A 14055-nucleotide genomic window follows, 5' to 3' on the forward strand; every position below is an offset into this window, starting at 1 on the left:
AGTAGGGCCAACTGCCGGTACCTCGACAATCCTACCACCCCCTGGATGCATTACGAACTGCGTAACGTCCATTATTATTACAACACCTCCCGCCTTAAGCGCAACAATATCAACAACATTAGGTCCAACAGCTGGTACATCGACAATACTACCGCCCCCTAGCTGTACGACAAACTGTGTAACGTCTATTATCGTAACGACGCCTCCTACTTTGAGCGCCACGACAACAACAACCATAGGTCCAACCGCCGGTTCATTAACCATTCTGCCGCCCCCTGAATGCACAACGAACTGCATAACGAGCATAATAGTTACTATAACTGGGGGTGCAGTAACGACAACAACGGTAGGTACAATAGAAGGCACGTCGACAATACTACCACCCCCTGGATGCATAGCCAACTGCATAACAACAGTAATTATTACTGCAACTGTAACTCAGAGAGCGACTACAATAACTACGCTAGGTTCAACGGCCGGTACATCAACTATCTTGCCGAGTCCTGGATGCACGACCAACTGCGTTACGTCTATTATTGTTACAACGCCTCCTACATTAAGTGCAACAACATCAATAACAGTAGGGCCAACTGCCGGTACCTCGACAATCCTACCACCCCCTGGATGCATTACGAACTGCGTAACGTCCATTATTATTACAACACCTCCCGCCTTAAGCGCAACAATATTAACAACATTAGGTCCAACAGCTGGTACATCGACGATACTGCCGCCCCCTAGTTGTACGACAAACTGTGTAACGTCTATTATTGTAACGACACCTCCTACGTTGAGCGCCACGACAACAACAACCGTAGGTCCGACCGCCGGTTCATTAACCATTCCGCCGCCCCCTGGATGTACAACGAACTGCGTAACAAGGATAATAGTTACTATAACTGGGGGTGCAGTAACAATAACAACGATAGGCACGATAGAAGGCACGTCCACAATACTACCACCCCCTGGATGCACAACCAACTGCATAAAGACAGTAATTATTACTGCAACTGCAACTTATAGAGCGATTACAACAACTACGCTAGGTCCAACGGCCGGTACATCAACCATCTTGCCGAGTCCTGGATGCACGACCAACTGTGTTACGTCTATTATTGTTACAACGCCTCCTACATTAAGTGCAACAACATCAATAACAGTAGGGCCAACTGCCGGTACCTCGACAATCCTACCACCCCCTGGATGCATTACGAACTGCATAACGTCTATTATTATTACAACACCTCCCGCCTTAAGCGCAACAATATTAACAACATTAGGTCCAACAGCTGGTACATCGACGATACTGCCGCCCCCTAGTTGTACGACAAACTGTGTAACGTCTATTATTGTAACGACACCTCCTACGTTGAGCGCCACGACAACAACAACCGTAGGTCCGACCGCCGGTTCATTAACCATTCCGCCGCCCCCTGGATGTACAACGAACTGCATAACGAGCATAATAGTTACCATAACTAAGGGTGCAGTAACGACAACAACGGTAGGCCCGTTAGAAGGCACGTCGACAATACTACCACCCCCTGGATGTACAACGAACTGCGTAACGAGCATAATAGTTACTATAACTGGGGGTGCAGTAACGATAACAACGGTAGGCCCAATAGAAGGCACATCGACAATACTACCTAACCCTGGATGCACAACCAACTGCGTAAAGACAGTAATTATTACTGCAACTGCAGTTTATAAAGCGATTACAACAACTACGCTGGGTCCAACGGCCGGTACATTAACCATTTTGCCGAGTCCTGGATGCACGACCAACTGCGTTACGTCTATTATTGTTACAACGCCTCCTACATTAACTGCAACAACATCAACAACAGTAGGGCCAACTGCCGGTACCTCGACAATCCTACCACCCCCTGGATGCATTATGAACTGCATAACGTCTATTATTATTACAACACCTCCCGACTTAAGCGCAACAATATTAACAACATTAGGTCCAAAAGCTGGTACATCGACGATACTGCCGCCCCCTAGTTGTACGACAAACTGTGTAACGTCTATTATTGTAACGATACCTCCTACGTTGAGCGCCACGACAACAACAACCGTAGGTCCGACCGCCGGTTCATTAACCATTCCGCCGCCCCCTGGATGTACAACGAACTGCGTAACGAGCATAATAGTTACTATAACTGAGGGTGCAATAACGACAACAACGGTAGGCCCGTTAGAAGGCACGTCAACAATTCTACCACCCCCTGAATGCACAACCAACTGCGTAAAGACAGTAATTATTACAGCAACTGCAACTCATAGAGCGACTACAACAACTACGCCGGGTCCAACGGCCGGTACATCAACCATTTTGCCGAGTCCTGGATGCACGACCAATTGCATTACGTCTATTATTGTTACAACGCCTCCGCCCCCTAATAGTATTACAACAAGAACAACCTCCGGACAGGTTCCAATCACATCTACCCTTTTACCGTTATCAGGATGTGTCATTCCTTGTACGACCACCATTGTGGTTGTAACAGTTCCTTCTGATGTTGCCATAACTACAACAATTGCGGGGGAATTGTCTACTACATCAACAATTACACCATTATCCAATTGCCTTCATCCTTGTACAACGACCATAATTGTTATCTCAGTACCTCGTGATATGATTGTAACAACAACCATTGTCGGCCAATTATCTACTACATCAACCCTTCTTCCGTCGTCGGGCTGCATCCACCCTTGTACAACAAGTGTATTTGTTATATCTGTACCTCGTGATGTTGCTATTACAACGACAGTTCCTGGTCAGGTATCTACTATCTCGACCATCACCCCGTTGTCTAACTGCATTCACCCCTGCGTAACATCAGTGATCGTTGTTACTGTTCCTCCGGATGTTGCTATTACTTTAAGTACTACTGGACTTGCTCCTGGTATAAGTACCATTTTGCCCCCGTTGAACTGTACTCATCCTTGTACGACTACAATTGTCCAAACTAGCGCGTCTTGCGCCCCAATACCTTCATGTTACTCAAGATCGGGGAGTGTCAATGTCGATTATTATGAACAACTATACGATAGCACTAATTTTCGTCCGATTGAAGTTCCAGTCAATTATTACATTATCGATGGCCTTACTCCATTGGCCTCTGGTTTTGCTCATAATCTAACTGTCCCATTTTTCGACCCTGTGTACCAAGGATATCCTTTGATTTCTGTCCCAAGTCAAGATACCCCGACACAACTGAACTATTATGTTGGTTATACCAGGGACATCCATGGAATTACTGTAGATGGTAACAATTTCACAATGGTATACACAGGGTATTATCGTGCTCTATTTACTGGAAATTTTACCTTCTGTATTGTGGGAGATGATATGGCTAGTCTGTTTGTTGACAATGAAGTTGCTTTCTCCTGCGACACGAAACTGGCCTCACCCTCGAGCCTTGTCGTGGTAGAGAACAAGTTTCCGGTTCCCGAGGGTTGTGTATCAGTACCACTGTTTATTGGTCAGTTTTATCCGATAAGAATTGTGTGGGGGGGGGGGCATGGACCATCTCAAATGCGACTTTCTGTGACCGTTGAAGGTCAAACTGAGCCGGAAACAAACATGGATAACTTTTATCCTTTATCATGCGACGGGCTTGCTTTAAGTTCAACTCCTGTACCTAGTACTACATCGCCTGGCACACTGGTAACCATATCCACGACACGTTTCTGGACTGGTGCTTCTACAACGACAATCCTGCCTTCAACCACCAGCGGCCAAACTGGTACTGTTACTTTAATAGTACAGACACCTAGTCCAGGCACCCTGGTAACCATATCCACGACAAGTTTATGGACTGGTACTTCGACAACGACAATCCTGCCTTCAACCACCAGCGGCCAAACTGGTACTGTTACTTTAATAGTACAGACACCTAGTCCAGGCACCCTGGTAACCATATCCACGACAAGTTTCTGGACTGGTGCTTCGACAACGACAATCCTGCCTTCAACCACCAGCGGCCAAACTGGTACTGTTACTTTAATAGTACAGACACCTAGTCCGGGCACCCTGGTAACCATATCCACGACAAGTTTCTGGACTGGTGCTTCGACAACGACAATCCTGCCTTCAACCACCAGCGGCCAAACTGGTACTGTTACTTTAATAGTACAGACACCTAGTCCAGGCACCCTGGTAACCATATCCACGACAAGTTTCTGGACTGGTGCTTCGACAACGACAATCCTGCCTTCAACCACCAGCGGCCAAACTGGTACTGTTACTTTAATAGTACAGACACCTAGTCCAGGCACCCTGGTAACCATATCCACGACAAGTTTCTGGACTGGTGCTTCTACAACGACAATCCTGCCTTCAACCACCAGCGGCCAAACTGGTACTGTTACTTTAATAGTACAGACACCTAGTCCAGGCACCCTGGTAACCATATCCACGACACATTTCTGGACTGGTGCTTCTACAACGACAATCCTGCCTTCAACCACCAGCGGCCAAACTGGTACTGTTACTTTAATAGTACAGACACCTAGTCCAGGCACCCTGGTAACCATATCCACGACACATTTCTGGACTGGTGCTTCAACAACGACAATCCTGCCTTCAACCACCAGCGGCCAAACTGGTACTGTTACTTTAATAGTACAGACACCTAGTCCAGGCACCCTGGTAACCATATCCACGACAAGTTTCTGGACTGGTGCTTCGACAACGACAATCCTGCCTTCAACCACCAGCGGCCAAACCGGTACTGTTACTTTAATAGTACAGACACCTAGTCCAAGCGGCTCATGTCCCGAGATCTCTCAGAGCACATGTCCAAGACACGGGCTAAGCATTCGCGAATATGACCATGCTCTAACAAATATATATCCATATACTCCAAATACATACATCGGAGCTAATCCTCTACAACAGGGAATTACTAACGAAACGAGCTTTTCTTATGTAAATTGTCCACTCGCCTCACTCAACTGCCTCATCAATATACCGCCGTATACTAGGCCCGCCGGTCCACTTACGATCCAGGGTAGTTTCATTCTTGTTGAAATTGGTTATCTAGTCGGTCCCACTACTGATCAGTATCAAATTTGCGTTTCCGTGGATGATAATGGAGATTTTTTCTTTGGGCCGGGAGCGTTTCCTTGTGGTAATCCTAATAATCCAAACCCTAGCTCTTCTCCTTTGGTCCATAATCAATGGGCCCCACAACATGGCCCAGTTGGGGCTCCTTTTGTTTGCGCCAATGTTTCACTAGTAGCAGATTACTATTATCCTATAAGAATAGTGTGGTCTAATGCTGGGCCATCTGTGCTTGACATTTATTTGGTAGCCCAGAGCAATCCGAGCGTTCATATTACCGATTTATCCCGGTTTCTTGCTGGCCCAGGATGCATACCCTAGGGTTACTTGTGCCTGAAACGGCAACTGCAACAGAAAGTTAGGGTTAGGGTTAGGTAATTCCTTGATTCACCAGCTCTGCGTGTTTGTTCATGAGATGGCGGTCTGGCGTTTCGATCACCACCGCACGAGAATCAAACGGGACAAAGTATGACCGCATCTTCCGTAGACCATCCCAATTATTACTTGATACAAACATAAGATTGTTAAAATACTGGTATTTATACTAATAAGACTACCCAAATGGGATACTATCCTATTGTTTGTTGCTGCTACTAGTAGTAACTGCTAGGAGTACTACTACTAGCAAATATACTATACTATACTGCGAGTATAAGTAAGTATAAAGAGTTGACTGATAGTATACAACATACTATTTCTCCGAACTACGACACGGAGCGACCGGCGGCAGTACTACTACCGACCAACCCACTACTACAATACGACTTGTACACGTAGTAGCCAGTCGACTACTGGAGCCAATTAATCGGAACAACAATTACCGCTCTCCCAATTGTTACTAGCTATTACCAGCCTATAATTCTACTATGGGCTATTCAATCAATGTGTAACGGAAACAGCTATCCAACCATTATGTAACGGAAACAGCTATCCAATCATTGTATGACGAAAACAGCAATCAACCCATTGGATGACGGAAACAGCGATCAATCCATGGCACGACGGAAACGGCGATCCAGTCGTTGTGCGGCGGAAACGGCTACAATCTGGACCTACAAGGTACTACTCTATAGACATAAATAGCCGCACTTCCCCTGCACTTTAGTTAGAAGAATAATCGCATTCGTTTGTATAATTTGGTACTACCAAGTGTGCACTCTTGCCCAGTTACTAACTGGCACCCCTTTTGCTGTTACTAACAGCGTGATTGATTCTCTGGTTCGTGCGATACACTTCTACTACCCCCTCCTCTTGCGGACCCAAATTGCGAGAAAGATTAGATGTGTTTGTTTAAATACTGGTATTTATACTAGTAAGACTACCCAAATCGGATACTGTCCTATTGTTGCTACTACTAGTAGCAACTACTCTTGCAATTTGTGTGCGCAAGAAGTAAGGGTATTAGAAGTATATTGCACGGACCAGGGAATCAATTATACTATTAGTAACAGCAAGTAACTGGGTAAGAGTGCAAACTTGGGGGGTGCCAAATTATACAAACGAATGCGATTGTTCTTCTAACTAAAATGCAAGGGAAGTACGGCTATTTATGCCTACAGAGTAGTACCTTGTAGGTCCAGATTGTGGCTGTGCAGTCGGACTATAGTTTGATGGCCCGTTTGATCGTATAATGGTTTGATTGTGTTGCGGAGTCACTAGGCAGCTGCTCTAGGAATCTCAATAATATTTATTAAAAGACTTGAAGAAGGGAAAACTACTTATCGGCTAGGGCTTCTAGTTTATGTACGCTCCTAAGTAGGTCCATTGTCTTCCTCCGTCTTATGTCCTGTATCGGGCGTGTAAGGTGCGCTATAGGCGTGTTGGCCTTATAAGCGAATGTGAGGTGCAGTACCCGCACTAAGTGCGTATACTGGCGGATCTTTTGACAGTTTGGCCATCTGGTCTAACGGTTAACTGGTCTATTGTCCATATGGGCACACCTCCCCATATGTGTTACACCTAAGTGCATATATCAATGAATCTTATATTGTTGCTGGTGCGTTCTTGATCGTACAGCGCAAGGTCGGCCCTACATTGAGTTAGTAGGTCCTTGCACCTACCAATAGCTGTAAAATTCTCTAGATAAGACTGGGCCTCCTTGTCTGAAAAGGTCTTGTTACTACAAGTGTTGTTATTAGCAAAGCGGATATACTGAGGTATTTCAATCTCCAGATCGATACACCAATTTAGGATTCCTAGTACTGTATGGTGCACCTCAACGGTTGAACCTTAGTCAAGGGCGCTAGCTAACCGCCTTTCGTTTTGTTTCTGTTAAGTTTCTGCAAATATTGGTCTATATCTACCGCTATAGCTTGAGGTAAAGAGACTAACGGCTACGGATGCATTCGAACGAGGGTTGTATTGGGGCATTGCAGATAGGAAGCCCTGCAAAACATACCAAACTGTCAAGGCGGCGGATGCAGTGGTGTTGGCCGTATTTTGGGATTTATTAGTACTGAATGTCCCGTTCAGTAAACCCCATAATGGTGTCGAGTCGGGGTTGTTGATCGGGGGGACAAGTAATGAAGCTACTATAGACATGGTACCGTCGGTGGGTATGTCATACGAGAACCCGACTTGATTGGGCTATCATGTATCGTGTGAGGATACGGCCGACTTTATGGAATAGCGCGGAATACTGACTTGGTCAATAAAGAGCATGTTGGACGTGCGGTCCCAGCCCTACTTCTGAGCAACTGTCTCGTACTCGTTCTGCCCCCTTTCCACGATCTCACAAGGTCCAGTGCCGGCAAAGAATCCGAACATGGAGCTCGTACCCGGCCCGCCGTTGAGCCAAATGGTCAAGCCATCGGCTGGTTCGCGGGCCTCGACAAAGTAGAAGAAGATATTCGCGTGGCTGCCAGGGCCGCTTCTTCATCCTCAGAGGCTGCTGTAACTGCTGGCACAGCCTTGCATTTACTACCCTTGCCCTACAAGGAACGTTGTCGCTTATCCCCTTGCTAGGCCTGTGTTTAGTTCCGTTCAAATTTTGCCCTTTCTTCAGCGTATGCTATGTTCTGCTGCATTGTGAACATGCTTTGTTGGGAGCGCAACTGTCCACATCTAGGTTATCACAACTAGCCGGGCCGCCGTTACTGACGAGGCTGCTGCTGTGACTGGAGCCGTTGTAACTCACCGAGCCGTGTATTCCTTTTGCGGTGGACTATTGGGCGACCAGCCAGTGGGCACATACCTGGATGTGCTGCTGATATTTCTCATTAGTAATATCAACGCACACTCTGGCCATGTCACGAGCACATGTTTGCCTTTTTTTCAACTTCTCTTCGCCGAGGTTTGTCACTCAAGTGCATGGCTGTGTTCGCTCACTCGTCACTGAAGTTGTCAACATGTCCGAATGGATCAACCTTTCCAAACATTATTGCCGGAAAAGATAAATAGTAAGGAATAGTATATTGTTCCAGCAATACCAAAAGGCCTTTCAGTCCGTTATAAAGATTTGCGGTGCGGCGAATGGTGCCACCCAACCACTGTTAGGGGCGTGCTCCTATGGCACCCGCCTCTTCCCATGTTGGCAATGTCCATTGGCGGAAGCTCGTCCATGCAAGTACACGCAAGACCCGGAAGGGGGACTTCGTATTCACAATCCCAATGGCTCTCCTGGCCAACAGCTGGACACTTCAGTGCGGGGAAGTGGGACGAACGGGTCGGCCGAGTCGGCACGCGCCGGATCGAAACATCTGCAGCAAAGGATGTCATGAAAGTATCCGAGGTGGTAGCGCTGTGATGAAACGTTCTCGTACGCCTGTACATGGGTAGCGGTACAACAACATTGCTGCGTACGGATGCTTGTCCTGGATTTGGAACATCACCGAGATAGTGTACCTCCATGTTTCATTTTCTCCACCGTTCGGGCGCGTGCCCCCCATCGACTGGTATTATCGGCTGGGCGTACCGGGACGGCAAGGTGAACACAAGAAGACAAACTTTTTATCCCGTCTCGAGTACGGCGTAGAGCCCAGGCGATCTGGATACTCGACAAGGCGGCCAGGAGAGGACGGTCCGAAAAAGTGCATCCTCGGTGGACGTTGAACACCGCCTTGCTCCTTTCCAAGATGCACCGAACGGAACGCAGCTGCTCCGACGCCGGCCAGCCGGTCGATGCACGGTCATGTCGTGGTGCGACTCCAACCGACGTCTTGGAAGAGAAAGGTGTCGGCGCAGCGGCCGTGAGCGTCTCTCGCGTCCATGCCAATCCCCGTCGCGCAGTCGTTCCCGATGGTGAGAGGGCAAAGGCGCTGGAGAAGAGGGTTCTGCGCAAGGTATGGATGGGACCCCGACGACGACGGGTGCTTGAAATGTCGAGACTGACGCTGGAATAGATGGACGTCCGTTTGATACCCACGCTGGCATTGCTGTATCTTCTCTCGTTTCTCGATCGTACGTTGCCAATCCCCACCGGGGCCCCTTCCCCCCTTTGACCACCGGAGAGGTGCTCATGCCCGGCAGGCGGCAACATTGGCAACGCCAAGATTGAGGGACTCCAGGAGGACTTGAACATGACATCCGACCAGTACAACTGGTGCTTGACCGTCTTCTTCTTCACCTATGCGGCGTTCGAGGTGCCGAGCAACCTGCTGCTGAGGAGGCTTCGGCCCAGTCGCTGGCTACCCCTGATCATGGTCTCGTGGGGTCTCGTCATGACCCTCATGGGCATCGTCCGAAGCTACCGCGGACTCCTCGTCGCCCGTCTGTTCCTCGGCGTGACCGAGGCTGGCCTGTTCCCCGGCGTCGCGGTACGTGGTCCGTCTCGGTGAGCCGGGAGGAACCGGAGAGGTGAAGCGAAGCTCTCGGCCGACGGCTAACTTGGCGACGTCCACGCAGTACTATCTGACCATGTGGTATTGCCGGCATGAGATCCAGCTTCGCCAGGCGCTGTTCTTCTCCGCCGCTTCCATCGCCGGCGCCTTTAGCGGCCTGCTCGCGTTTGCCATCGGCAAGATGCACGGCGTCGGAGGCCTCGAGGGGTGGCGGTGGATCTTCATCCTCGAGGGCATCGCCACCGTCCTCGTCGCCTTCTTCGCCTTGTTTCTCATGTACGACTTTCCCGACACCGCGCCGTTTCTGACCGAGGAGGAGCGGGAATTCGTCCTCCATCGTCTCAAGTACCAAGGCCAGACGGTCGGCACGACGACGGGGGACGAGGCCGACAGCGGCGCCGAGGACACGAACATCCGCGTCGGCGAGGCGGACGAGTTTCGGTGGACCTATGTCCGACAAGCCTTTTGCGACTGGCAGATTTGGGTCAACATATTCGTGTACTGGGGTGTACGTCTGCCGATGCTGACCACGCCGTGCCGCTGCCCGAGCTCATTGCATACCGTCGATAGGTTGTCTGCCCGCTCTATGGCGTTAGCCTCTTCCTGCCGAGCATCATCAAGAGTCTGCACTACAAGGCGAGCACGGCGCAGCTCATGACGGTGCCCATCTACATCACGGCCGCCCTGTTCGCCGTCCTGTTCGCCTACTGCTCCGACCGCGTGGGGAAGCGCAGCCCGTTCATCATCGGGCTCATGGTCGTCATGATGGCCGGTTTCGCCATGTACGTTTGGTCAAGAGTCCGAGGACGCAACGCAACGCACGTCGGCGGCATCGAGCCGGAGGAATGAGCTGACCGTCGATAGGTGCATTTCGTCCACGAGCCCTCGCGTCGTGTACGGCGGCGTCTTTCTTGCCGCCTGCGCCATCTACCCGGCGTTTCCGGGCATCATCGCCTGGCTATGCAACAACCTGTCAGGCAGCTACAAGAGAGGCGCGGGCATGGCCATTCAGATTGGCGTTGGAAACCTTGGCGGCGTAGGTCGACGAGAAAAAGGCTCAACGCGCGACCATGGCTCGTGGCGGCTAACTTGTCGTTGCAGGCCATGGCGTCCAATTTCTATCGGCAAAAGGACATCCCGCGATATTTTCTGGGGCACGCCTTGGAACTCGGCTTCATCTTCATCGGCCTCGTCGCCGCCGTCGGTCTCGTCGTGGCATACGGCGTCATCAACAAGAAAAGGCGCCAGGCCGTGCAGGCAGGATCCCACCACGGCCTGACGGCGGAAGAGCTGTCGAAGCAGGGAGACAAGGCGGTCACGTACCGTTACATGTACTGAGATTGAATGGATGCAAACTTTTGCTCTGGCCGAGGGAAGCGGAGACCATACCCCTGGAAGCTTTCTTGCCCCCGGACGCTTTCTTGGCCTCCGGACGCTTTCCTGGCCTCCGGACGCTTTCTTGCCCCCGGACGCTTTCTTGCTCGACCCTAGACGCAGCGACGCAGCAGAAGACGCAGCATGCCAAGCCAAAGGCTCCTCTCGACGGCCACGCACCGTTCTCGTCGGTTGACCTCCATCTCCGTCTGCAAACGGGCCATGGTTCTGGTTGGGAATGCAGTCGACGAGCAAATAGTTGAGGTGCTCCTGGAGGAGGATGAGGCAGAGGCCATATGTGATGCTGGTCGTCGCCGTCTTGACAATCATGCCCTCAACGCGGCCGCAGAGCAGATGAGCATGACAGATGGATGGGAGGACCGGATTGTACGGCACGTAGAATATCAACCAGACAGCCAACGGCAATTAGCCCATCGTGATAGTTGTCATCTTGTCGTCTCGCTTGGCGGTCAGGACGGACGCGCGTACACGTTCAAGTACAAATCGTGCCTCCTGGACAGGCAGGAATAGCGCCAGCAGCTCCTGCAGCTCATGCAGCTCCTGCAGCTCCTGCAGCTCCTGAAGCTCCCACAGTCTCCTGATCCCTCACGTGACGTGACGTTGCCAGAGGAGCCCCTCCCCCCTCCTTCAACTCCAACTGCATCTGGTGGCGAGGTGGTGAGAATTCTCGGACGACTTGCCAGAGCCAAGCATCATCCTGGCTCGAGACAGAGAGCAGCGTTTCCTGCTTCATTCAAGAACGAATCGAACATGGCCGTCCATGGGGACGCCCCATCCTCGCCGGACATGTGGAAGTTCCCCTCACGACGCAGCGTCGTCCACAGCACCGAGGGTATCGTCGCCTGCTCGCAGCCGCTTGCGGCAAAATGTGGCCTCGAGGTGCTTCGTGCGGGTGGAAATGCAGCCGTAAGTGGACGCTCGCCTCCCGGCTTGGGTCCGTCAAAGGGTTAGGCTGGCTGACCGATGGTGCTTTTGTCGTTCCAGGATGCCGCCGTTGCCGTCGGTAAGTAGTATCGAATCACCATCCGGCCCGAGACATCAAAGCTCAAGCTGACGCCGAAACCCCCCTCCCTCGCAGCGGCCGGCCTCAACGTGACGGAACCGTGCTCGACGGGCATCGGCGGTGACATGTTCCTCCTCTTCTGGGATGCCAGCGAGAGGCGTGTCAAGGCCCTGAACGGCTCCGGCCGCTCGGGGGCCGAGTGCACGCTCGAGAGAGTCCGCGCCGACCTCGGATTCGACCCCAGTGATGCTGGGAAGCAGATGCCCCCCCACAGCGTCCACACCGTCACCGTCCCCGGCGCCGCCGCAGGGTGGGTCGATGCCGTCGAGCGATTCGGAAGCGGCAGGGTGAGCATGCAGCAGGTGCTCGGCCCGGCCATCGAGCTCGGGGAGAAGGGGTTTCCCGTTTCCGAGGTGACGGCACACGACGTAGGAAACCCACGGCCCTCCCACCTCGCAGCGGCGAGAGAGACCAAGTTGGATTCTGACGCGAAACCGTAGTGGATGGCGGCCGAGCAGACGCTTCGCGATGCCTCGCCCAACTTTGCCGAGATGCTCAAGCGGGATCCCGCCGCTCCCTCGGGCGTGCGCGCGCCGAGGCCCGGCGAGGTGATGAGGAACCCGACGCTGGCACGGACGTTTCGCAGCCTCGCCGAGCACGGAAAGCCTGGCTTCTACAGGGGACGCGTCGCCGAGGAGCTCGTCAGGGTCGTGCGCGACCTCGGCGGTCACCTCGAGCTGGCCGATCTCGAGCACCATCTCGCCACCGGAAGCGAGCCGGTCGAGCCGATATCGCTCAAGTTCCAAGGCCAGGGGCTCGGCCGAGGCGACGGCGTTGAGCTGTGGGAGCACCCCCCCAACGGTCAGGGCGTCGTCGCCCTCATGGCGCTCGGTATCATGCAGGAGATGGAGAAGCAGGGCAAGATTCCCGTCTTCGAGGCCGCCGACTTCAACTCGACGCCGTACGTGCATGCCATCGTCGAGGCTCTCCGACTCGCCTTTACCGACGCCCATTGGTTCGTCGCCGATCCCAACGTCACGGTCGTGCCGACGAGCGGTCTTCTCTCGGCCTCTTACCTCGCCGAGCGCGCGACGCTCTTCGATCCGGCCAAGGCGGCGGTCCAGCTTCGCCACGGCGACCCTCCCGCCGAGCTCTCTCCGGCGCTTCGCAGCAGCGACACCGTCTACTTCACCGTGACGGACAGCCACGGCAACGCCGCATCCTTCATCAACTCCAACTACGCCGGCTTCGGCACCGCCATCATCCCTCGGGGCTGCGGCTTCACCCTGCAGAACCGCGGTTCTAACTTCTCGCTCGACGCTCGCCACCCGAATCGGCTCGAACCACGCAAGCGACCGTATCACACCATCATTCCCGGCATGGTGACCAACCTGCGCGACGGCGAGCTTCACTCGACTTTTGGCGTCATGGGAGGCTTCATGCAGCCCCAGGGCCATGTTCAGGTCCTTCTAGGACAGCTCATCGGCGGGCTCAATCCGCAGCAGGCGCTCGACGCGCCGAGGGTGTGCATCGTCGCCGGCATGCCCAGCATGCCCGACGCCGAGGTCGAGTGGACGGTCCATGTCGAGGATGGCATGCCGGCCGACACGATTCTCGGTCTCGAAAAACTCGGACACGACGTCGTCTCGACCAAGGGCGCGCAGAGAGGACTGTTCGGTCGGGGGCAGATCGTTCGGCGCACGCTCGACGCGGTGGATGGAACCGTCGTTTGGTCGGCCGGCAGCGACATGAGGGCCGACGGAGCGGCGTATCCGGCGTAATCACCCCAACGGTAGGCACGC

General features: G+C 52.5%; 1 protein-coding gene and 1 pseudogene across 1 annotated transcript; both read left to right on the forward strand.

Annotated features, from left to right (window-relative positions):
- Nucleotides 1-442: 442 nt before the first annotated feature.
- On the forward strand, nt 443-741 carry DCS_05942 (annotated as a pseudogene).
- Nucleotides 742-9150: 8409 nt separating this feature from the next.
- Nucleotides 9151-14034, forward strand: DCS_05943 (gamma-glutamyltranspeptidase; the record flags this gene model as incomplete). The annotated part of the gene is made up of 12 exons (XM_040803241.1): nt 9151-9357; nt 9418-9475; nt 9545-9831; nt 9920-10363; nt 10426-10637; nt 10720-10891; nt 10957-11174; nt 11361-11616; nt 11761-12156; nt 12235-12253; nt 12329-12681; nt 12754-14034. 12 exons carry the CDS (start codon nt 9151-9153, stop codon nt 14032-14034), a joined length of 3903 nt encoding a protein of 1300 aa, XP_040653345.1.
- Nucleotides 14035-14055: the final 21 nt, after the last annotated feature.

Source organism: Drechmeria coniospora, chromosome 03 (genome assembly GCF_001625195.1).
Source record: "Drechmeria coniospora strain ARSEF 6962 chromosome 03, whole genome shotgun sequence".
In the NCBI taxonomy this organism is placed as follows: Eukaryota; Fungi; Ascomycota; class Sordariomycetes; order Hypocreales; family Ophiocordycipitaceae; genus Drechmeria; species Drechmeria coniospora.